The 23705-nt window shown below is 41.1% G+C and overlaps 2 protein-coding genes across 5 annotated transcripts in view; one reads left to right on the forward strand and one right to left on the reverse strand.

Moving 5' to 3' along the window:
* Positions 1-19369, forward strand: part of mcph1 (microcephalin 1) — a 35909-nt gene extending 16540 nt beyond the window's left edge. For all 4 annotated transcript variants that reach the window (XM_062463233.1, XM_062463234.1, XM_062463231.1 and 1 more), the window contains exons 14-15: positions 18573-18810; positions 19053-19369. In XM_062463233.1, the coding sequence (XP_062319217.1) occupies positions 18573-18810; positions 19053-19105 (291 nt within the window). In that variant the 3' untranslated portion in view covers positions 19106-19369. The remainder of the gene's footprint in view (positions 1-18572; positions 18811-19052) is intronic.
* angpt2a (angiopoietin 2a) lies at positions 957-12420 on the reverse strand. Its single transcript, XM_062463235.1, has 9 exons — positions 11941-12420; positions 8488-8643; positions 7115-7236; positions 6696-6934; positions 5895-6022; positions 5301-5402; positions 5001-5167; positions 3998-4128; positions 957-2859 (listed from the first exon to the last, which is right to left on the reverse strand). The coding sequence occupies exons 1-9, from the start codon at positions 12217-12219 to the stop codon at positions 2699-2701; spliced, it is 1485 nt and encodes a 494-aa protein (XP_062319219.1). The 5' UTR covers positions 12220-12420; the 3' UTR covers positions 957-2698.
* Positions 19370-23705: the final 4336 nt, after the last annotated feature.

Raw genomic sequence — 23705 nt, forward strand, 5'->3', positions numbered from 1 at the left:
GTTCCCATGTGTCCGTTTTTCGAAAAACGCAGAAGCATATATCGGCCTTGGCTACGTCCAACTTTGTGATTTGAATTTACACCGAGTGCACCAAGCTTGACAGACCACGGTCGTAGCTACGCCTGGTTTTAAGATGCGCGTCCTTGTGAAAATGCGAAAGCGTCGATCGTTGCCAAGCAACACATTTAAGAGCCACCTAGCTAGCCTATTTCCCTTCAAAACAAGCCATGATTTAAAAAAGAAAAAAAAGAAAAGGAAAATACACTTTACTAATAGAGAAATTAGAAAACCTCTAGAGTTGTTTACTCAGAATAGAAGCGTGCTCACGGGGAAATGTAATAATATCAACACAAACAAACAAACAGAAACAATCAGCTTGGAAATAGATCACCAATAAAATTAACAGTAGATTCGTGCGATCACGGATGACTTTTTCTTGCCTTAATGCCCTTTCCATATGTTGCCTATAAACAAGACGCGCTGCATGTGCGATCAAACTGTTATACATTATAATTACCATGGATATTAGTCCGATTTTCCAACTTACGCCTGCTCCCCACTAGACGTAAAATGTACACCCAGGTGCAGCACATAAAGGGCTTAAGTCTAACTGGTGCACTAGTCGTAACTTTAAGTTAGTCATAACTTTCAGTTCTACGTCGGACGTAGCGTTACACCCAGGCGTACGCCCAGCTGGTGCACTCGGCTCCTGAGTCAAAAAAGGCGGGCCACCGGACTGACGTCAGTCCGGTGGCTTTGTTGAAAAGCTACCGTTTTAAAGCCAAATTGTTTCATTTTGAGATTTGCATAGGAAAGAGGTGTCTGGACTTTGAGGTTCACTGTTCATTTTACCCACCGAACTGTCGTTATTCAACTATGACAAGGTCAAATCGGTTTTGCAATCAATCACCCCTTTTAAATTAACATTTTTTTCTCAGATCGAGGTGACACAGCAAAACTTTGACAGACATATTTAATGTTTTAAATAAACAGCAGAATTACTGAGTAGCAGACAGTGAGGGAAATCTTTTGGTTTGTATTGGTAAATTTGTTAAAGGTCCCATGGCATGAACATTTCACCTTAGGAGGTTATTTAACATTAATATGAGTTCCCCTAGCCTGCCTTTGGTCCTCCAGTGGCTAGACATTTTGATAGGTGTAAAACAAGCCCTGGGTATTCTTCTCCGCCTTTGAGAAAATGAAAGCTCAAGCTAGTTTGTGCGATAGGCTAATGCGGGGAGGGCTAGTTTGTGCGATAGACTAAGGCGAGGGGGGGGCTAGTTTGTGCGATAGACTAATGCATTCTGCAGAGAAGGGAGACTGGTGTTACGGTTTGGAATGGAAGGGAGAAAACCGTGACTAGTAGTTAAGGCGGCAGGCGTGTGTTGCTTAGGCGGCCGCCTGAACTGAAAAGTGCTGCAGGAAACCCTGCCTTTCTCTGCTTTGCCCGCACAGAGAATTTGGCCCACCAATGAAAAAATGACCTACAACCGTGCGAGCCCGATATTGTTTTTTCCTTGAGAGACATCATGGCTTGCAAACGACCGAAGCATGGCAGTTAGCCCCGCCTCTCTCCTCCTCATAGCATTTAAAGCTAAAGACACAGAAATGGAACGTCCTAAGGAAAGCTCATTGTGGGACTGCTCGTAGTGGCTGTAATTCTGCACCAAGGCTGAATTTCGCGAAAGAGACTTAAGATACAGTATTAGGGGACCACTAAGGCCTATATAAAAGCATCCAAAAACAGCATGCCATGGGACCTTTAAATTAGCAGTCGTAATTCATTGTTTTTATGACTCCCTAGTAAAATGTTCTTCAACTGTACAGATTTCTTTTAAAAGAAGATGATGGGGTAAGACCGTGAAGATATTTCAATCAAAACAAAGATGAACAAATTTCAAGCCAGTTTTTACAAGATATGTCAAAGCATGTCTTAGTAATTGAACAGCAAGTATCAGTCAGTAGAATCATCATAATGTACATGTTGGCAATTGCATCCCTTAGTGTAAATATTCATCACAGTCGATGAACCATTTATACATTTAAATTAAATTACATAAGTACATACATAATTGTTTTACTAAGATGAGTAGATTTCTCAGTGGAACCAATGGTTTAATTATGGCCAGAACAGTATATATTGAAATATTGCCTGTTGTACCATAGTTGGTTTTCTTATACTGAAGGGAACTGAGATACGAAATATCATTATTACAAAATTGACTTGGTCAACCTCACAATGTGCTGCACACAGATATTGCCCATATTTGTTCATGTTTACATCCATCTTCATTTGAAGGAGATAAACAGATCTATCTCTACCACAGTTCCAGTTTTCAACAGATGGAATGATCCTATTTACAACTGGTCAAGTCGTTTGACAACCTTTGACCTGTTTGTCTTGGTTGGTGGTGCGGTCCTTTCCCCCCCACAACCATTTATGTGGTACAAAATCAGTAAATGTTTGAGCAGAGGACTGACTGGGAGGACGAAAACAACTGATTGGTTTCATTCCATATAGAGAACTTGTGCGAAAAGTTGCTGCCATGGAGTGCTTTGATCCATCTTGTTTTGTTTTTCCATTGACAGTGTCAGTGCTTTTCTCTCAATGTAGTCTACATTGGGGAATACATGCTATGTCTGTGTAGAGAAGAGTTCTACAACAGAACTCTGCAACTCATGGTTTTAGAAGACAGTCTCAGAAGTCTACAGGTCGTATCATCATAGTAGTGGACTTCAGTGAGTAACCTGAGCCTTTCCAGTAGTACCATTTGATTCCATTGAAGCGATTGGAGTTCTGGCCCTGTTGGAAATATATTCCATTCAAATTGGATGGTCCGCAGGCATCAAACCACCAACCTAAAAAAAAAAAAAGATTCAATAAGTTCATATTCAGACTTTATTGTGTAAAGTGTACAGGAATGTTAATTTTTACTTTTAACATGACTTGAATAATAATAAAGTATAAACAGATAAAGTACTGTCAGAAAAGTTAAAGATGTATAAAATGATATTGTGTTCAACATTCCATGTCAGCAGATAACAGAGCCCCCCCAAACAAACTCGAGGCTTTTCTTATTACCCTGGCGGAAGGGTGAGCATTTGTTACTGACAGACTAGAAGACATTGGGGGTTTGTTTGTTTGAAAGGAGATACTGTTCGAGAGGGCTAGATGGAGATGTAAGGTCTGATGACCATTTGCTTATCACCTATGTGGAGGAGCTTTTACGACACCAGGACCGGAGATTCTGCTATTGTGTTTCAACCAGGGTTGATGACGCACACACAAACACGCACACACATACACACGCACAAGATCTATGTAAAGGAGACAGCCAATGAAAGATTTGAATGGGCAAGGCCTGGTTGTGTGGACTGTGAGCTATCCCTTTATGCACAGCCCTTTGGGGCCATGTCATTCTAAGTCATAATTATGTTACTATGCAGCTGGTTACCCCCAACAAGTCCCTGAGGTGGAGGGACTCCTCTGTGTGAGAGAGAGGCCTCTTGTGTGGAGAGGAGTGTGACCTCTTTGCTGGCCCTGCCAGCCCCCAAACAGAAGGAGTCCAACTCTTAAACTCTACTCTCAGTCAATTCAGAGGCCTAGAGAAGAAGGACCACTATTCTAAGCTCCAAGAGTAGGGCAAGAAAAAAATAAAATCTGTTCCCAGACTATTAATGTCAGCCATCGCTGGGACTGAATTCCCAAATGAGCTGATCAGTGATTAACTCGCAGCTAATTTTGCTCAAGAGCCTTGACCCTGTCACAAAAATGCAAGACGCCTTTTAACTTTTGTGCGGATTTCTGGGGGAAGTGCCAAAACTGTTCAGATGGGTGGAGGGTTAAGGAGGGAAAGGGGGGGGGGGGGTCAAGGCTGAGCCAAGCAATTTTAAGTGTAATGTTTGACAAATAGTTGATTGTCTTTATAAGGACAGGACTGACAGCTGTGAAAACACACAGGTGGTTTATTTTTCTCCACGTGGATCTGTTGCTTACCTCCCGTGGTCAGTTGTGAGCATTTGCAAACGCATTTGTCATTGTCTGCATCCTTCGTACTGAAATCACTTCCTGGCTGACCAAGGCTGCTAACTTTGCCTGCTGTTCCCTCGTAGCCTTTAAGGTGTATCCTGTACAATGAGGAGGGAAGAAATACAATGTGAGAAGGAAGTCCATGATTGCTGTTCTTCAAAAGACAAGGCTTAGGTAATGGAGCTGCTGTTTGTACAGTTCTCTCACACTCTAAAAACGCAGGAGGATGTGTAGTTGGCAGCCAAATAAGTGAATTATTCCAGGATTCAAAATGTAGAATACTAAACTGTAACCTTTTCTCTGATACCTATGGTGCTCTTTGGGAAGCCAACACCGACCATTTGTGAATGTGCTGAACGGTGACAGCAATGTTTTAGCAGTGTTGGATACCTTTGCATTGTTGTCATACATCCTTAACTGAGTGAATGAGTATAAATGCAGTTACTAACCTTTGCCACTCTGACAGTTATTGTGTAGACCAAAGTTATTTGGAATAATTGATGTGTCTGAGTCTAGATCATTTTGCTCTCTGAAATTTAACAAGCTGAACAGAAGACTGGAGTTTTAAAAGGTTTGAGACTAAATGTAAGTATCAGTTCTGTCCTTAAAATCTGCTTTTCTTCAGCAAAGAAAATAAAGGTCTGATGGTACAGATTTGATGTTAGGGCATCTGAAGTATGTTCTCTGTCTCCTGTTTCCTAGTTTTTCAAAATCTAAATGATTAACAGATGACAGAATATTTTTTGAATTGGTGACGTGTTTTGAGACGTAGAAACACTACAAGGCTATTAAACGTGGTAAATGCTGCAATTTGCATGTCAAATCAACCGCTCAACATACATTTTGCACCTTTCTAAGAATACATTTTTTTTTGTTGAAACGATGATATTGTGTGTCTACAGTACCATCGTTGCAAAAAACTTTATTCTATCTTTCAGTGGTTTATACAAACATTTTACCATCAATATACCTGTAGTTTTGCGCCTCACTTCCGAGAGAAAACTGGTCATATTGTGAGAATGCTGAGTTTTCCTCCCAGTCTTTGAGCTGTATTCTTAAGGTGTATTGTTGGTGATTTGTCAGTTTTGAGACAAACTCATTCCCAAGCCAGTATTCCTCTGAACTCTCTCCAAAACCCTGTGACGGGGCATGAAACTGAATTAGCCTCCAAACAGTATAACACAGTCTGTTATTCTGCCACAATCAAGTATCTTGTTGCTAATTATATCAAAGCCATTTTTTTGCCCTGGGACCAGCTCATAGCTCTCACCATTTTGTACTCTTTCCACGTACGATGAAAGTCAACGCGACCGTCAAATCGTCTTTGTAGAACCGTCCATCCACCCCCCTCTGTCTCCATGTCACAGAAAGCCTTGGAACAACAGAAAAGGGTTGCTTTCATTGATGTTGCCGATATTAAGATGAGATTGTTGTTTACATGTAAAAGATCAAAAATTTGGCTGGGAACTTGACAATGAGGCAGCCTGGTTTCAGTTCAAAGGAAAGTCAAGTTAGTGGTTGGATCGCCAGCTTAACTCTCTGAAAAGTATCTAAGGAGATCCCTCTTCAAGCTCAGGTATGCACAAAACCAACCAAAGGCCGGGAACATTTTGGAGTACTAAATTGTAGCAACCCAAAAGAAACCAGTTATTGGACTTATAATTTTATTGGCCTACTGTACGTGGAAGAAAGCAAATAATTACATTTATTTTCCAGACAGTGTGTCAGCAGTGTTAGTGTTTGATACAAAAAAGGTTGTTTTTTCAGATTTTTCATCATGCTATGTTAATGCAACCCGTAATTGGGAATAGGGTTCAAGCAGGACAATTTAACACAAGTGTAGAGTAGAGGAATGTATTTATACCTTGATCTCCTGTGTGGTGTTGGGAAGGGTCAAGGAGTAGACTCCACTTTCAGTATTCCCTGATTTGTAGATAGCAGCACAGTCCATGTACATCGAGGGTGTATCCTGCATCATGGTGGGCTTGCTCACTGTGATAGAGGTGGCCAGATTTTTTTTTCCAATTTCATTGAAAACATGGATTTGCACTGTTATAATGATACCCTCCCCTATCCAAAGTTACATACTTCACTACAGTATAGGAAACATTTGCACATAATTCCTTTTTTCCCCCCAAGGCCATGACTGATGAAAACCTAGCACTGCTGTCTGTTAGCCTGAATTGATTAGTTAAGGCTTTCTGGCTGTAGTCACTGGTGCCAAAGAGATGCCAGTCAGTGTGCCCTTTTCTTGCTGCCGTAAAGAGTCTGGATCTTTGATATTGTTTTTCCAAGACCCCAATACGTAAATACAAAGTATAGGGCCAAAGGCCCACTCTAAACAAAATCCAAACCTTTAGAATTACATTTAGCAGACGCTCTTAACCAGAGCGACTTACAGTAAGTACAGGGACATTCCCCCAAGGCAAGTAGGGCGAAGTGCCTTGCCCAAGGACACAACGTCATATTGCACGGCCGTGAATCGGACTGGCAACCTTCAGATTACTAGCCCGATTCCCTAACCGCTCAGCCACCTGACTCCCTATCAACCTGCCTATCAAACGCAAACAAAAAACGTATTGAACAATCCTTCCCCTGACCTGGCTCATCCCCAATCTACGCTATTATAACCTACAATGGGTGTGAATGCATTGTGCTCACCCACCTCCATCAGTGGGGACAGAGATGGTGTTGATGAGGTTGTTGACCGTCTCCAGCAACTCCTGTTGCTGCCGCTGCAGGGCAGAGTTGTTGGAGGAGGCACGGAGGAGCTGCTGCTCAAGGTCCTCGATTATGGATGTCTGTCTCTGGATCAGCATCTGGAGCTGCTCCTTCTCCTCTCGCAGGGTCTTTAGCTCCACCTGTCTCTGCTCCTCCATCTCGCCCACACGCTTCTCCAGAAAGCTGCAGAAAGACCACGCAGTAGATAAGTAACTACAAAGGTGTTTATACTATTCAGACACGAAGGGAAAAACTTTATTATTTCAAGCACACAGGAATAAAAAGAATACTGTAGGAAGAGTACAGATAAAGCCTTAAGTTGTTTTTTTTTGTGACAAGATGAAATGCCTTCTAATATCTTACCAGTTTTTCTCATTTAGCTTGCTTATTTCATTGGTTTGGACAATTTGTTGTTTTTCCAGCTTGTTAGTAGACAAGGAGTTTTCAAGAAGTTGTCGCTCTAGTCGGGTTGTGTGATTTATTACCTAGAGGGGAAAGAATTTGATTATTAGTATCAAAGATTTAAGTTGAGCTTTTAAATGCTCTGAGCCTCTTTCTAATCAAATTAAGTAAGCACAATGCTGTATTATCATTGATCAAATACTTAGAATAGAATTGATACTGAACTTAGAATAGAATATGTGATCATGAGGGTTTTGGTCTTACATTTACATTTAGTCATTTAACAGACGCTCTTATCCAGAGCGACTTACAGTAAGTACAGGGACATTCCCCCCGAGGCAAGTAGGGTGAAGTGCCTTGCACAAGGACACTTTGGCACCGCCGGGAATCGAACTAGCAACCTTCGGATTACTAGCCCGATTCCCTAACCGCTCAGCCACCTGATCTTCGGTCTTGTTATCCCACAGAAGTTACTTCTGTAATTTCAGACTTTCAGTGTCAGGATATGTTCAAATTGAATGTTGGCCTTTTCTTACAAAAAATATTTCTAATTATCTGCTGCCTTCTGAAACGTCTCTTTTTTTCTTTTGTGTGATCTGATACACAAACAATTCCTGTTAAAGTTTTGTCCTCACACAATGTTAACTTCAGTGAAGTATACCTCAAGTGTCTAAACATAGGCTTCTCTTTACTCAATCATGGTTATAAGTGCTAACCTAATTTGTATCCCCACTGACCATCCCATGTGGGAAAGCAGCATTTCCAGGCACAAGGAGAAAAGCATTGACAGGTTGGAAAAATCTGTTTCGTGACAGGAAAAAACAGAACAATCAAATTCTAATAAACCTCAGATATGTTGGAGAGGGGGGTGTAGGGGATGTAGGTAGAGGTAGGGACACAGTGAATAGCCAGCCCCCATAATGTAGTGAATGTCTGTTCACAGACAGATATATTGAACTGTAGGGTCAACAACCTTGCCTCTGATTTCCCTGTTTGAGGAACTGAACTCAGCAAAAACCAGGGCCAATATGTTTACGTGAATCCAAACTATGTGTCTACTGGTGGGGCTGGTGTTGATGGCTTTGAACAGACGGATGCCTGATTGTGACAAATTGATATACCCTTTCTGTGGGAATACAATTGCTTTAATAACAGGAAATGCTGTGTGGTTTGGTCACAAAAGGTTGCAGACCTTCCGACAAAACAGCAGTGCTAGACATGCTTTTTAATGTTTTTTTCGTAGCCATTATCATTACATTACATTGACTTGGTTTTATACACAGTATTAAACCGAAACATTCAAACAGTGTGTGGTATACAGTAACTGTCCTCACCTGTGCCTCCACGTTGGTAAGTTTGCGTGTTTGCTCGGCAGTTTGGCTCAGCAGGTTGGATCCTATCTTGATCATGGCAGCTGTGTGGTTGTGAACGACGTTCTGCTGGATCTGGACCATCTCCTGTCTAATGCTCTCTTGAATGTAATTCTCCAACTGTAACAGAAGAGAACAGAGAGGTTTATCAGTGAAACTCTGTGTTAGTATTAATGTTCTGTACCATGGCAGTGGGCTTTGGCTTTGTTTTGTAAACTTACTTTGATAAGCTCCTCAATTTGTCAGGAAGATGTTGATGATAATGTGACTGCTGTATTCAATTATTCACTGCAGTTTGTCATTTTTCTTCTCGTATTTAGTTAAAATAATAATGTGACTTAAATAGACATAAAATGGAAATTGTGCTTTAGTCTTTTGTTGGAATAGTAAACTATATGTCTCACTGTTATAAGCATAGGTATATATAAAGACTAGATGTCTTACGGCGGAGTCTAGAACGTGCATACTTCTATTCAATAAAAAAAAAAAAACATATTCATAAGTATGCAGTGGCATAACGACATCTCTGACGTTGATAACAAACCAAACCGTTTAAAAAATCGGTTGAAAATTGAGCAAGTTATGGTCATTTAAAAAGTACATGTAGCATCAACACAATGTTATGGGTGAGCGAGTTGACTGTAGCAAGATGGCCGCCATGTGCGGACGTTCGACTCCGTTGTCCGGCAACGCGGACGAGACATCTACCCGTTATATATATATCTATGGTTATAAGTGCATACCCCTCATCTTGTCCTCACCACTTATGACATAAAATCCTTTTAGGCATTGCAGTGTTATTGTCATGGCGAGCCCTCTTCCCATGAGCCTGACTCCCAGAAATCTCAGGGGAGGTACAAGTGGGCTGAATTATCCTATGATTGGCCTCATATTTTGAAAGGTGTTTACATTACAAGTTGAGGACTTTGGGGGAAATTGGGGCAGGAAGTTTGGCTTCCTTCTGTTGTTTGTAAAAAAGGGTCAGACATGGATGACTGGCGATTTTTCCCCCAAGTATTCTTTCCTCCTGGTACTGTATTACAAAAAAAGACCATGTCATGATGATCAACATGGAGTCTTCACTTTCTTATATTCCTGATAAATCAATAAAGAATTGCATATAACTTACAAGTACTGCTTGAACAAGGATAGGGCAATGAAGGCTGCATAAATTAATGTCTTTGTGCAAGTCTTTTTGTTAATTGATAATCTGCTATATAAGGTGGAAATACCACCTTCTTAATACACCGTACTGCAGTATAATAGTTTTGTACTCTCATACAGGCTCTTTAACCCTTGTGTTATCTTCGGGTCATTCTGACCCATCAGTCATTGTGACCCACCGTCGTATTGCGACAAATTTACCGCATACAAAGACAAAGTGAAGCATTTTCTTTTAACAGCTAGGCTGTCTCAGACCCCCCACATTGCAAAGGTTAAAAGAAAATTATTTTAATTTGTTTTTGTATTGGGTAAAATTGGGTAAACACAACGATGGTTCGTTATGAACCTTTGGGTCATGTGACCCGAAGGCAGCACGAGGGTTAAATGCTAGTGGCGTTTCCATCTACCTGTCACAATGCCTCTTGCCAGAGTTAGAGTCCAATCATGAGATCCTTTCCTGCATTGAGTTCCTGAGTGGCAATCAGGTCTCAAGCACGGTAAACAGGATGGCTGTGCTGAGTGACAAGTTGCATCCTCTTTATGTCTTTATGTGAACAGCAAACGGCGTCAATCGAGTCTCTTTGATCTTTGTTTGCATAAACAGTAATTCAGTGGACTTGCAGGTTTACCAACAAGGTTACCTTAAATAGGTTTAGCCTCTCCCCATACTAATGAAGGCCTCAAATCACTGTTGCAATTAGCACTAATTTTGTTTGTCTTTCTTTCCTGGCCACCATCCTGCCAGAGTTTTTACGCAGCACGTGGAAGGTGGAGGAGTGTCATTGGAGCGGGACATTCCATTGACAGCGAGTGATCTAATCAGTTGTTTACTCCACTCCTCCTTCCTCTGAGGAGTCCGCGAGGAAAGCTTGTTTGTGCTTCACGCTCACACGAATGGGAAGCGTGACAGCAAACTGACACTGTTTTACTGGCACGGAAACAACGTACTTTAGCCAGTCCTCTGCTTTATTTTTTTGACTGACGAAGAATGTTGAGGTGACAGTAGGTACTTAGATGTGTCCTTTTTGTCGGGTGTTATACAATGATTTCCTCAGTCCCTGACTAAAGGGTCCTGCTTGGGCCAGTTCAGAGAAAGAGCCTTTCCTCTCTTGCCAGTAACACCTCAGACAGCTGTTGTTTGAGACAGAACATGTTTTTTCACAAACATTTGAATGTTCAAATTATCATTATATGTAAAACAATTCACCATCTTCACCTTCAAAGTATATTCTATCTTTGCAGATGTCTTACATACAGTATCATAAATTGCAGTTTGTCATCCGTTAATTCAATCTTTTACGTGTGAAAATAATTAAGATAAACAGGCTTCCTCAGACTTCTTTCGTCAGACGGACAACAAACTAATTACAAAGAGATCATCATCACCACCCAGAGCACTTCCACTGTTCCTGTGCAATTCCATGGTCATTACAGCTATCATTTGAAGATTTTATTTTCAAAGCTCAGTATTCATCTGTGTTTATGGTTTTGTTTCATGAAACCAGTCTGACCAAAGCTTGAGGGATCTCAATACTTCGCACCCACTGACCCAGCCTGTGGTACGGTTCAACGTTTGTTTTATGTTGAGGAGATGGGAGTCGTGTGATCTGGCTGTGAGTTTTTTTCTTGTTTGGTCAGAGCTCCACAGCCTCCATCATTAATCAAAACTCTAAAGAGAGGGAACGAGAGCCTGAGGACTCTGAGTCCTTTCACACAGGCAATGCCTCAGCAGCGCTGAAAAAGAAGCACACATCTCTCATTTGGACACCTGTGTACAGTCTTTGTCACTCATTTGCCCTTCTCACACACTCACTGAGCCTCCACAGCTCTGCCTCTGAGGCACATCTTTGTTTTATAGACTCTTAAAGGCTTCCTCTTCTTCATTCCCCCCAATTCCCTGTCTTACTATTGGAGAGAAAGAGTGCGCTCCACTTTGAAACAAAAAAATGTCACATTTCATCTGGCAGTCAGACCACACAGACCTTAAAACCAAGGGTAGTGCAAACCATGCAAGGCATGGCTACAATTATTCACTAGGCTTATATAAAAAGATCTTTAAATCTATCACAAGATTAGGTCAGTTGGATGATCAGACCGACCCACCAGCTGTGTGGACTATACACTTTGTAATGACTTACAGTTTCTTATCCTTCTTTGTTTCACTTGAGGTAGCAGAAGGTCGTAGCTCCTGACAAATGTATCCCAACCTTGGAAGGGAAGGTGCTTTATATAATCAAAGCTAGACTTGCTTACCTTGAGAAGCCACTGTGTATTGTTCTCCATAATGCTCTCCAGTTGTTCTAGCCTGTGAACAGACTCGTCATACTCTGCTGGGTCATCCTTCTGGACCAGATTGGAATAGGTGCTACTGGAGGTCAGGCAGTTGTCTTGCTCGGGCAGTAGGAAGGTGTAGCTACATGGACCGTTCTGGATCTGGTACTGTCTCTTACCGGTTGTGTCTGAGGTCTTCTTGTACCCTTTCCCCTGGGCAAGACAGCCACTTAAGACCAGTAAGCCAACAATCATCTTCATGTTTCAAGGTTTTTGTAACAGTTGAAAATGAAAGAACATAGATATTTCTCCGTCTCTTTCAGTTCTATATGTGACACATTGAAGCATAAACACACTCCTTTGAAAGTTAATTATATCACCCAGACAGGAGGAGAAGATAGTCAGCAGCTAGCAATGGAGTGTCATTCCTACAGGTTACTGGTCCCAGACTGTGTGCATTCCCTCTTTACCAAGCCATCATTCTCTCAGTGAAAAAGCAGTTGGACCTCTGATTAGCTGGCTTTGGGATTGTAGACCAGGCCCCTCCCATTGCCCTGCTTTTGGCCAGACTCTGAGAAGAGTCAGAGTCAATGCTGGGAGCAGCTTAACGGAGACTTTCCCCTTAGACCCTCTCACACTCAGGAGCAGATGCACTAATCAAACACATCCCAATGTGTTTTTTTTACGCCTAAGAGAGAGCGAAATGAGAGTGGAAGAGGAATAGAGAGACAGCTAGAAAGATATATACTGATCGAGACAAAGAGCGAAATAATTTCTTGAAGATAAAGTAAAAAAAGATTGAATTGTGTTTTCTTACAAACAGTTATTTGTGCAGGAAGCAGCTGCCTGCTTCAAAAACAGTCAGCCACAGCAATGTGCATCCCCAACCTATCTGTCTCCACTCCCCTAAACCAGCCTCTCTCCTAATGAGCAATCAAGCATGTGTTTCCGTGATGTTTAGAGAGAAGGTTTCCCTAAAATGTCACTCAACCCATTCAGAATTACTTTCTCTTCTCTTCTGAAGACGAATAAGATGTCCCCATTTCCTGTCACTTGTCTTCATCTCTAGCTGAATCTGAACCTTGTTACATAAACTGGGGAGGGATTCAGTGTGTTTACACTATGCTGGAAGAGTATCTGGCTGTAATTCTGTAGGATATTAACAAAGCTCATCCTTCCCACTTCATGTCATCTTGATAGTACTCTAAATCTCCATTAATGAAACTTAAAAATAGACTTCTTTTGGCTGCTGCTGACCAGAGACCCAGAGAGGATGCAGCTTTGCTTTTGTTTCAGGGGTTTTTGCATGTGGGAATCAAAAAGCTGTGGTGGTTTATCATCTCAAGATGATTGTTATTTAAAAAATAGAAAAAGCCCTGAATTACATTTAGAGAGACACCCCTTCTTAAATATCTAAGATGCCATTGAAGATTAAATATTGATTAGGTTACTGAACAGGGGAAATTTGTCAAACCATTAAAAATGTTTTGTGCTGTTGGCTTTGAATGGGGTCTGCCTGGCTGTCGCCAAAGTATTCCATCTCTCATATTTCCCACCTTTGATATGAGAGGATGTGTCTCGGGTCATTGCTGCGTTCCCTGCATCCTGTCTCGGGTTCCCAGTCTGACACAATGTGTGTGTGTGTGGAGGGGGTGCGGCATCACAAAAAGACTAGTTACACAGCAAGGCATTTCATTCCTCACCTCCAAGCCACTGTAGTTGGTTACAATATATGCTGATGAATGGTTGTGTTTTCCAATAATAATTAGGCCTAACTGCCCTGTTTTTGCCCTGCATGACAACAACTTTGCACAGCTTGTTTTTGACAATTCTACAATCTTAACAATTGCATCACATATGCAGTATGAACGTAATGCTTTGTACACTGTTCCTGTAGAAAATGTTCAAAGGAAACCCCTTTGAGCATACATGGCTGGTTTACATTAACCTTTGGCATGAATGGATGAGAGATCCAGTCAGGGTGATGGGGAGCTAAGGTCATACGTTAACACTATAAACTTATGATATGACAGGCCATCTGTTCCACAATGCTGCCTCAGTTGAAGGCAACAACAAGGCAATAATGCATTTCCTTTCAAAATGTTTAAAACCAAGAGAGATTATGTAGAGTAAGTTCATTGACCAGCAACATGTTATAATCAAAACCAGGTTGGCTGCATTCGGCTGATGCTTCTTAAATATGTTTGAAAAACTAAAAAAACTTGAGTTGTGATACTTCCGTGTTCATGTCCTTACATGTCCTTGTTTGTTCAGAACAGATTAATCCAGTTGGTATGCGTGTACACTTCCCTCAATACGGGCTCCTTCAGAATGCTGACATCACACAACAGGAAGTACAGGTGTTCTGCCTAGGAAGTCTATCCGCCAGCAGGATGTTTTGTCTGAACCCCCAGAGAGAGATCATTCTTGGTAGTCATCTTCCTATGCCTCAACTCTCCATTTGCTTCATTTCCAGTTTACACTAAAGCTAACTTAAGTCACTCACCTTCAGGGGAAAAATGTAATGTTTTACCTTAAAAGCACAGTCAAAATGTCTGTGTTGACCTTTGTCTATTCTTATCTTCCCCAATGCACTTCGGCACTACACAACTGTCAGTGTGCACAGGAAACACAACACTGGGAAGTGATGCAACGGAATGTTAAGGAAATGCAGCACATTTCACGCAGATTACAACAGAGGAAGTTCCGTGTCATTCCATCAACAGCCTAAATGTGGAGTAATGTCACTATTCCGGCTTAACAATTAATTTAGATTGTGTAGGCATGTGTTGGTTTTTGTCTATCAGTCCTTTCATGTTTGGAGAAAGCATCAGGAGGAAGGAAGTGACACAAACAATGATCTGTTGTGGACATAGGTGACCTCCAAAGACCATTCCATTTCACATCCTTCTGTGTATGTGGCACTGCTGTAGGGGTATTTTCCGTGTCTTTTCCATTTAGACATCACCAAGTTTTTGTAATGCAAAATACTGACTCCATCTTTGTTTTCCGTAAAGCAAGAATACTTAATATCTATACTTAAATTGTTTTATAGATATGCTTTTTAAATTAAATACTAAATGTTTTATGATACAATTAAGCTGGATGCTAAAAAGTAGCCTTACATTTTTGGTGGGCTTTCTCAGGCTTGATTCTCAATAACCAAAATGTGTTTGCTTTTCTTGAATCATGTGCATGTTTTTATTATGTTTTGCCTATGTATTTCATATCCTAAAGCAGTACAGCCAAGTGATAAGTAGGAATGCACCGATCCGACTTTTTCAGTCCTGATACCTGGGCTTTGTGTATCTGTCGATACCCGATACCGATCCGATACCGTTGTTGAATTAATAATAAACTGTATACCTCCCACCTTATACCTTCCTTCCACCATGTGGAAGAGACTAAAGGCACCAGACTTTCCTAACTAAACATTACTTTCCTAACTAAGACAAAATAACAGATGTAATGTACTTAATTCTTATTTATTTATCATTTAAAAAACACTTGTGCATTCAAAATTTGAAAATAGAATGTAATCAAACGTGTTAAAAAAAATAAAATGTAGCAGTAGAAAACAAAATTGTGTATTGGTCAAACATACAATAGTAATCAAACAGTTACCAAACATTGTAAACATGTAAAAAAAATTACAATATTTTTTATTTGTTGTCGCTGGTGTGTGAACCATGGAAGTTTTTAGCTTGAAGCATTGCACCGTGCGGTGTAAAACTTGTGTCCAACCAGTGGACAGTTAAACTTAAAAGTAACATGGAGCGAGCCAAAGAGTCGGCTGTGTGGAGATATTTCACGCTTGCCACGCCAACTAGTTCGTTGGCTGTTTGCAATGTCTGCAAAGTAGAGCTAAATGTTTTGAGGGGTGGTGTTAGTACTGCAAAGTACAATACTACCAATTTAATCAAGCACATCCAAAAGCACAATGCTAGGAGAACACCGAATTCCTGCAGCTCAACAACTCTACTACTATACTCGCACATATGTGATCGTTCGAATGCGGGTCTCACAGCGTAAAGTCGCATATGCGATTTCGAAAATTCCAACGGAATATTTTCCGATAGACAAAAACTGTGCGACAAATGCTGTATGGCTTCAATATGTACTAATGAGAAGGCTAACAGGTATATAGCATGCTAGTGCTACGAGTATTATGCTTGCTGTGGGGACCGTTGGAAATATTTAGAACTCACGCATCTAAAGGTTTGGTTAACTCATGCTGCTGAAAAATGACATGTGCTGCGGAATTTTTTTTAATGTATCGGCCAGTGGATCTGTACATTTTTTCGATCGCCGATCCAGCTATTTTGTCAATATCGGGGCCGATATCCGATCTTAATATCGGATCGGTGCACCCCTAGTGATAAGCTTTAGTAAGACAGATCAACCTTCTCATTGTCACCAGTTTGTTCTGCTCTACCCTATTTGCCATACAGCTGTTTTACATTTTACTAGAGCCTGACCGATAAAGGATTTTTAAGGCCGATACCGATACAAATATTTGGTGATTTAAAAATCCGATATTTCGATACATTGGCCAGAATTTTTATTTTTTTTTATCTAGAAACGCGTAACAAATATAACTAATGTTAGGGAAATCAGTTTATTTGTAGTTTACATTTAGTCATTTTTAGCAGACGCTCTTATGCAGAACGACTTAAGGCCGAAATATACTACTCCGTTTTCACGGAGACGGACACAGGGAACGCCCTCTCCGAGCCCCTCGGAGAGCTCTACGTGCACCTCCTGATTTTCCTGACTATCCGTCCGTCCGTCATTTTACGGATACCCCTTGGCTGTGATTGGTCCGTATTAAGAACCGCTTGCGTCAGGGGCGGGGTTGCCGTGACCAACAAGACGAACAGAATCCTTTGACTGCCATTGCTGTAAGTTTTTCACAATTCATATTTCAGCTAAACAGTAGATGTAAATCAGCATCTGAATTAAAATGTGACGAGAAATGGGCAGTGTAATTGCTGAAAATTTGCTTATTTTATTAGTGAAACAGCTAATTTGTAATTTTGCTCCAACTTTTCAATAACCTAGCTAGCATCACAGTGCAGTGCCACCTACTTTTCTGGCGGTGAATTGATTTCAGCACCCACAGCCTTCGGAGTACTATAAATTCAACGAATCCGTCCAACTCCTTCCATCTGTTCCGAGTTCTCACAAAAATAATCTGATAATGCGGTTTAAAAATAAACTTGTTTGTTTTATTGTCACAACAGAACAGAGGAACATCAAAATATATTAAAGTTCTGATAAATAAAATGTATAAAAATACAAACTTAAGATATGAAACCTTAAGATATGAAAGTCCTTTGAACAAAAACACAATAACCACCACCAAAAAAAATAACATTTATCGGCCATTATAAATGCCGATACCGATATATCGGTCGGCCTCTAATTTACCTGTGAGACATGCAGTTTTGCTACATTTTCAATTGTTATATTTGTGTTGCAAACTTCTTGGATGTACAGTAGCCTGACTCTTTGCTACTGAATGCCATTACCAGACACACAAAAAAGAAAGTTTGTTGTGAAATCGCATATCCTGCTATGGCATATTGAAAAATTGTCTTGTTCACGTGGAGAGCGACAACAGAGAATTTCGAATGACATAAGCCTGCAATCACCATGAAACAAAAGTTTTGTAATTTAACTCTTGGTTTTCTCTTTCTGAACCATTTGACCAAACCTTGATTATGCTCTCATAAATGACCGCTCCTTTGCAAAGGGAGGGCAGAATGCTTGAAATCCGTTTTTCTGGCACCCTTTCAAAACAGAGCAGATTGGCCCTATTCAGCCTTGCAGCTGACCCATGCTGGACATGGAGCAGTTCTCTAAGCTTCTCTCCACTAGTCCTAGGACAGAGTACAATGTCAGAATGCTTCATGCATGTTCTCATCGTCTGGGAGAATGGCTAACCCAGACCAAGGCCTAAGGGACTCTATCGAAGCAAAGAGAAGGAGCATTGTGACTATCCTTTGATATAGGCTGTCTCAGAGCAAACTGTGAGCTGTGACAGCCTGTGGAATTAGACCACGTTCACCTATCGGAGTTCCCAGTCCAATTGCATTTCTATAATCTATACTCCCAGTAGAAGATGTTTAGCATATACTCATATGGTCTCAAATTATGTCATAATACAAGGCTTGATATGTGACCGACAGCTGCACATGGTAAATGCATGTGGTCTCTGAACTCAAAAGATTGATAAGTGCACCTTGAATTGGGATTAGTGGTGACAGGAAGTTTGATTTATTACAGGATTTGTACTGCCCTCTCCTTGTGAGCTGAGGATACTGCTGTAGTCTATTTATTGGGGTTAGCAAGGTGTGTAAAAAACTATGGATTCATAGACATAAAAAATTGATGAAATATTGAGACTCTTCAAAAGTTTGAATGGCTGCCACAGTGGAAGTACATCTCAAAATATATCTCAGGATAATGATTTATTCATTTTGAATTGCTTTTTGATTCATCATTATTAAACAAACTCCTCCATAAATAAGGAGTGTACAATCACTGTATCCCACTTTGGATAAAAGTGTTTATTAAATGAATAAAGACAAGTTTCCTTCTCTCCCCCCCAGATCTGCCGTCTTCAGCAGCACCTGTCTGCAGGGGAACACCAGCAGGATCTCTTCCTCAGCCAGCCAACCATGTTCGTTTCCCAGCTCTCCCAGCCACCCAGACATAGCCTGGCAGAGCTCATCCAGCTGTGCGGGGGCACCGTCTGCAAGACAGTCCGCCAGGCAGGCCTTTGCATTGGGGAGCACAGGGGCAAAAGACCCGAGGGCAGCAAGATCCTGTCGGAACAGTGGGTGCTGGGTAAGATGTTGGCAAATGCTTGTAATTTGTACTTGATTGCACACTAGGTAAGCCAAGAGGCTTGTTGCCTGTTTCATTACTGCAAAGCAATATGAGCACTTCTTGCACAGGACATTAGACTATTGTACTTTACTGGTGGAAAATGAGTGTATAATTCTGGTTTTGGTCTGATTTATAACTCTTTTGTGTGGACACTAGGGCAGACTTTGGTCTCATACTGCATCTTCTTATTCATCTTCTAGATTGTATTACATATCTCAAGCAACTTCCATATGACAACTATGAACTGGAGTGAAAAATCCCACTAATTATTTTGGACTGTTACGATATGAACTGTGACGAGGTCATGGAATGTTACATGGACAAAGTCACCTGTGCTGGACCTAAAGACACTCAGAAGGAGAATACAGAGACCCTACCTATGCATTTGTTTACAATAACCTTTTCCATGAATGTAACAACAGGTGTGTTACCATCGTTTTATGTAAATCCAGCTTTCAATGTATTGTGTTGTTGTACCTATCTTAATAAAACAATGTCTGTTTTTACAATCTGACATCACTGTGTCTTTGTAAAACTATAAACGAATCGTGGGTAAACTCATAGACAATTAATTTGATCAATGTATGTTTTTGACACGCACTATAGGCAGTACTGTCCCTTTTTAAAGTATCATCTCATATGACTTGGGGTTGCAGCACTGGTGCATTACCAAAATTAGACACTGCAGCTTGATAAATTAATTCCAGAACTTCTGATTATGTTATTGTTAGGGTTTTCTCAAAAGTTAGGTGGGAGCTTTTCCCCTCTAATTAGGATTCCTCTGTCAGGAGGAAACCTATTGGAATTGTTGGTATTATTAGGGTTCCTCCGGTAGGTATAATCCAATGGAGTGCAGTGGCAATATAGCCAGGTTAGCAGTGCTGACTGCTGGCATATGAATGAGGTGCTTTCAAAGGGTTTATCTATCTAATAATGAATAAAACAAATAATGCCAGGAATCTGTGTGTGTGTTTGTGTGTCTCACTTTAGTTTCTCATGATTATCTGGAGAACCGGGCACTCTGCAAAGTTCTATAGGCCATAGTGCTGACTGCTGGCTTAACATTGAATCGGCTGCTTTCAAATGGGTTTTCTGGCTATCTAACAGAACAACAATATAAAGTGGATTTACTTTCAGTATAGATCAGTGAATTTAGTTACATAAATTAGTGTGTTTACTGATGTGTCAAAACTGCCTGCACATTACAAATGTACATGTAAGCGCTGTATGGTCAATTAGGCCTACAATAATGACAACTGTCTCAACCATTGTGCATGTAATTACTTATGTTATGAACTAAATGTCTAGATGTTTGTGGTGGTAAGACAATTTAACAGAGAACCAATATAATGTTATATAATGTCATGAATGTAGGCCACAGCATTGGCAATTTGACTAGAATAAATTATGTGGAGGTTGAACAAGTACTTGAGATGACAGAGAATTTCAGTTGTGATCTGAGAAATATACAGTTAGGTCCATAAATATTTGGACATTGACACCATTTTCATAATTTTGGCTCTGTATACCACCACAATGGATTTGAAATGAAACAATCAAGATGTGCTTTAAGTGCAGACTTTCAGCTTTAATTTCAGGGTATTTACATCCAAATCAGGTGAACGGTGTAGGAATTACAATACATTTTATATGTGCCCCCCCCCCCTTTTTAAGGGACCAAAAGTAATTGGACAATTGGCTGCTCAGCTGTTCCATGGCCAGGTGTATGTTATTCCCTCATGGGAGTTCGTTATTTCATTGACAAGGAGCAGATAAAAGGTCTAGAGTTCATTTCAAGTATGGTATTTGTGTTTGGAATCTGTTGCTGTCAACTCTCAATATGAAGTCCAAAGAGCTGTCACCATCAGTGAAGCAAGCCATCGTTAGGCTGAAAAATCAAAACAAACCTATCAGAGAGATAGCAAAAACATTAGGTGTGGCCAAATCAACTGTTTGGTACATTCTTAAAAAGAAAGAACGCACTGGTGAGCTCAGCAACACCAAAAGACCTGGAAGACCACGGAAAACAACTGTGGTGGATGACAGAAGAATTCTTTCCCTGGTGAAGAAAAACCCCTTCACAACAGTTGGCCAGATCAAGAACACTCTCCAGGAGGTAGGCGTATCTGTGTCAAAGTCAAAAATTAAGAGAAGACTTCACCAGAGTAAATACAGAGGGTTCACCACAAGATGTAAACCATTGGTGAGTCTCAAAAACAGGAAGACCAGATTAGAGTTTGCCAAAAAACATCTAAAAGACCCTGTACAGTTCTGGAACAACATCCTATGGACAGATGAGACCAAGATCAACTTGTACCTGAATGATGGGAAGAGAAGAGTATGGAGAAGGGAAGGAACTGCTCATGATCCAAAGCATACCACCTCATCAGTGAAGCATGGTGGAGGTAGTGTTATGGCGTGGGCATGTATGGCTGCCAATGGAACTGGTTCCCTTGTATTTATCGATGATGTGACTGCTGACAAAAGCAGTAGGATGAATTCTGAAGTGTTTCTGGCAATATTATCTGCTCAGATTCAGCCAAATGCTTCAGAACTCATAGGACGGCGCTTCACAGTGCAGATGGACAATGACCCGAAGCATACTGCGAAAGCAACCGAAGAGTTTTTTAAGGCAAAGAAGTGGAATGTTCTGCAATGGCCAAGTCAATCACCTGACCTAAATCCAATTGAGCATGCATTTCACATGCTAAAGACAAAACTGAAGGGAAAATGCCCCAAGAACAAGCAGGAACTGAAGACAGTTGCAGTAGAGGCCTGGCAGAGCATCACCAGGGACGAAACCCAGCGTCTGGTGATGTCTATGGGTTCCAGACTTCAGGCTGTCATTGACTGCAAAGGATTTGCAACCAAGTATTAAAAGTGACAATTAGATTTATGATTATGTTAGTTTGTCCAATTATTTTTGGTCCCTTAACCCTCGTGCTGCCTTCGGGTCACATGACCCAAAGGTTCATAACGAACCATCGTTGTGTTTACCCAATTTTACCCAATACAAAAACAAATAAAAATAATTTTCTTTTAACCTTCGCAATGTGGGGGGTCTGAGACAGCCCAACGGTTAAAAGAAAATGCTTCACTTTGTTTTTGTATGCGGTAAAGTTGTCGCAATACGACGGTGGGTCACAATGACTGATGGGTCAGAACGACCCGAAGATAACACAAGGGTTAAAAAGGGGGGGGGCACATATAAAATGTGTTGTAATTCCTACACAGTTCACCTGATTTGGATGTAAATACCCTGAAATTAAAGCTGAAAGTCTGCACTTAAAGCACATCTTGATTGTTTCATTTCAAATCCATTGTGGTGGTATACAGAGCCAAAATGATGAAAATTGTGTCAATGTCCAAATATTTATGGACCCAACTGTAGGTACTAAAACCACTGAAAAGAACTGTCATCACCAGCTGCATCACATGCACTGCACTATCTATAATTGAAAAATTCTGTGTGTCATCGACATTAATGTTGTGCATAAGTGACTAGAATAGATATGGAGGTTGAACAAGTAGGCCTACTTCCGAGATGACAGAGAATTTCAATTGTGATCTGAGAAATATACACTCACCGGCCACTTTATTAGGTACACCTCGCTAGTAATGGGTTGGACCCCCTTTGCCTTCAGAACTGCCTTAATTCTTCGTGGCATTCTTTCAACATTTACATTTAGGCATTTAGCAGACGCTCTTATCCAGAGCGACTTACAGTAAGTACAGGGACATTCCCCCGAGGCAAGTAGGGTGAAGTGCCTTGCCCAAGGACACAACGTCATTTGACACGGCCGGGAATCGAACCAGAGACCTTCTGATTACTAGCCCGACTCCTTAACCGCTCAGCCATCTGATCCCCCAGATCCCCTTTCAACAAGGTGTTGGAAACATTCCTCAGAGATTTTGGTCCATATGGACATGATAGCATCACGCGGTTGCTGCATATTTGTCGGCTGCACATCCTTGATGTGAATCTCCCGTTCCACCACATCCCAAAGGTGCTCTATTGAATTGGGATCTGGTGACTGTGGAGGCCATTGGAGTACAGTGAACTCATTGTCATGTTCAGAAACCAGTTTGAGATGATTTGAGCTTTGTGACATGGTACATTATCCTGCTGGAAGTAGCTATCAGAAGATGGGTACATTGTGGTCATAAAGGGATGGACGAGGTCAGCAACAATACTCAGGTAGGCTGTTGCGTTTAAATGATGCTCAATTGGTATTAAGGAGCCCAAACCATTTCACCATCACCACCAGCCTAAACCGTTCATACAGGGCAGGATGGATCCATAATTTCATGTCCTTTACGTCAAATTCTGACCATACCATCTGAATGTCTTAGCTGAAATGGAGACTCATCAGACCAGGCAACGTTTTTCCAATCTTCTATTGTCCAATTTCGGTGAGCCTGTGCGAATTGTAGCCTCAGTTTCCTGTTCTTAGCTGACAGGAGTGGCCCCCGTTGTGGTTTGCTGCTGTAGCCCATCTGCTTCAAGGTTCGACGTGTTGTGCATTCAGAGTTGGTATTCTGCATACCTTGGTTGTAAAGAGTGGCTATTTGAGTTACTGTTAGCTTTCTATTATCTCTAACCAGTCTGCCCATTCTCCTCTGACATCAACAAGGCATTTTTGTCCACACAACTGCCACTCAAGGGCCACTCAAGGGTCACTTAGATCGCCTTTCTTCCCCATTCTGATGCCTGGTTTGAACTTCAGCAAGTTGTCTTAAACACGTCTACATGCATAAATGCATTGAGTTGCTGCCATGTGATTGGCTGATCAGCTATTTGTGTTAACAAGCAATTGAACAGGCGTACCTAATAAAGTGGCTGGTGAGTGTAG

This window comes from Osmerus eperlanus, chromosome 6, assembly GCF_963692335.1.
Source record: "Osmerus eperlanus chromosome 6, fOsmEpe2.1, whole genome shotgun sequence".
Lineage (NCBI taxonomy): Eukaryota > Metazoa > Chordata > Actinopteri > Osmeriformes > Osmeridae > Osmerus > Osmerus eperlanus.

Coding starts and splice junctions, on each gene's coding strand:
- angpt2a (XM_062463235.1), bottom strand. CDS start 12,219: ATGAAGATGATTGTTGGCTTACTGGTCTTAAGTGGCTGTCTTGCCCAG. Junction 8,644..11,940: donor ATACACAGTGGCTTCTCAAG/GTAAGCAAGTCT, acceptor CTTCTGTTACAG/TTGGAGAATTACATTCAAGA. Junction 5,168..5,300: donor CGTGGAAAGAGTACAAAATG/GTGAGAGCTATG, acceptor GCCCCGTCACAG/GGTTTTGGAGAGAGTTCAGA.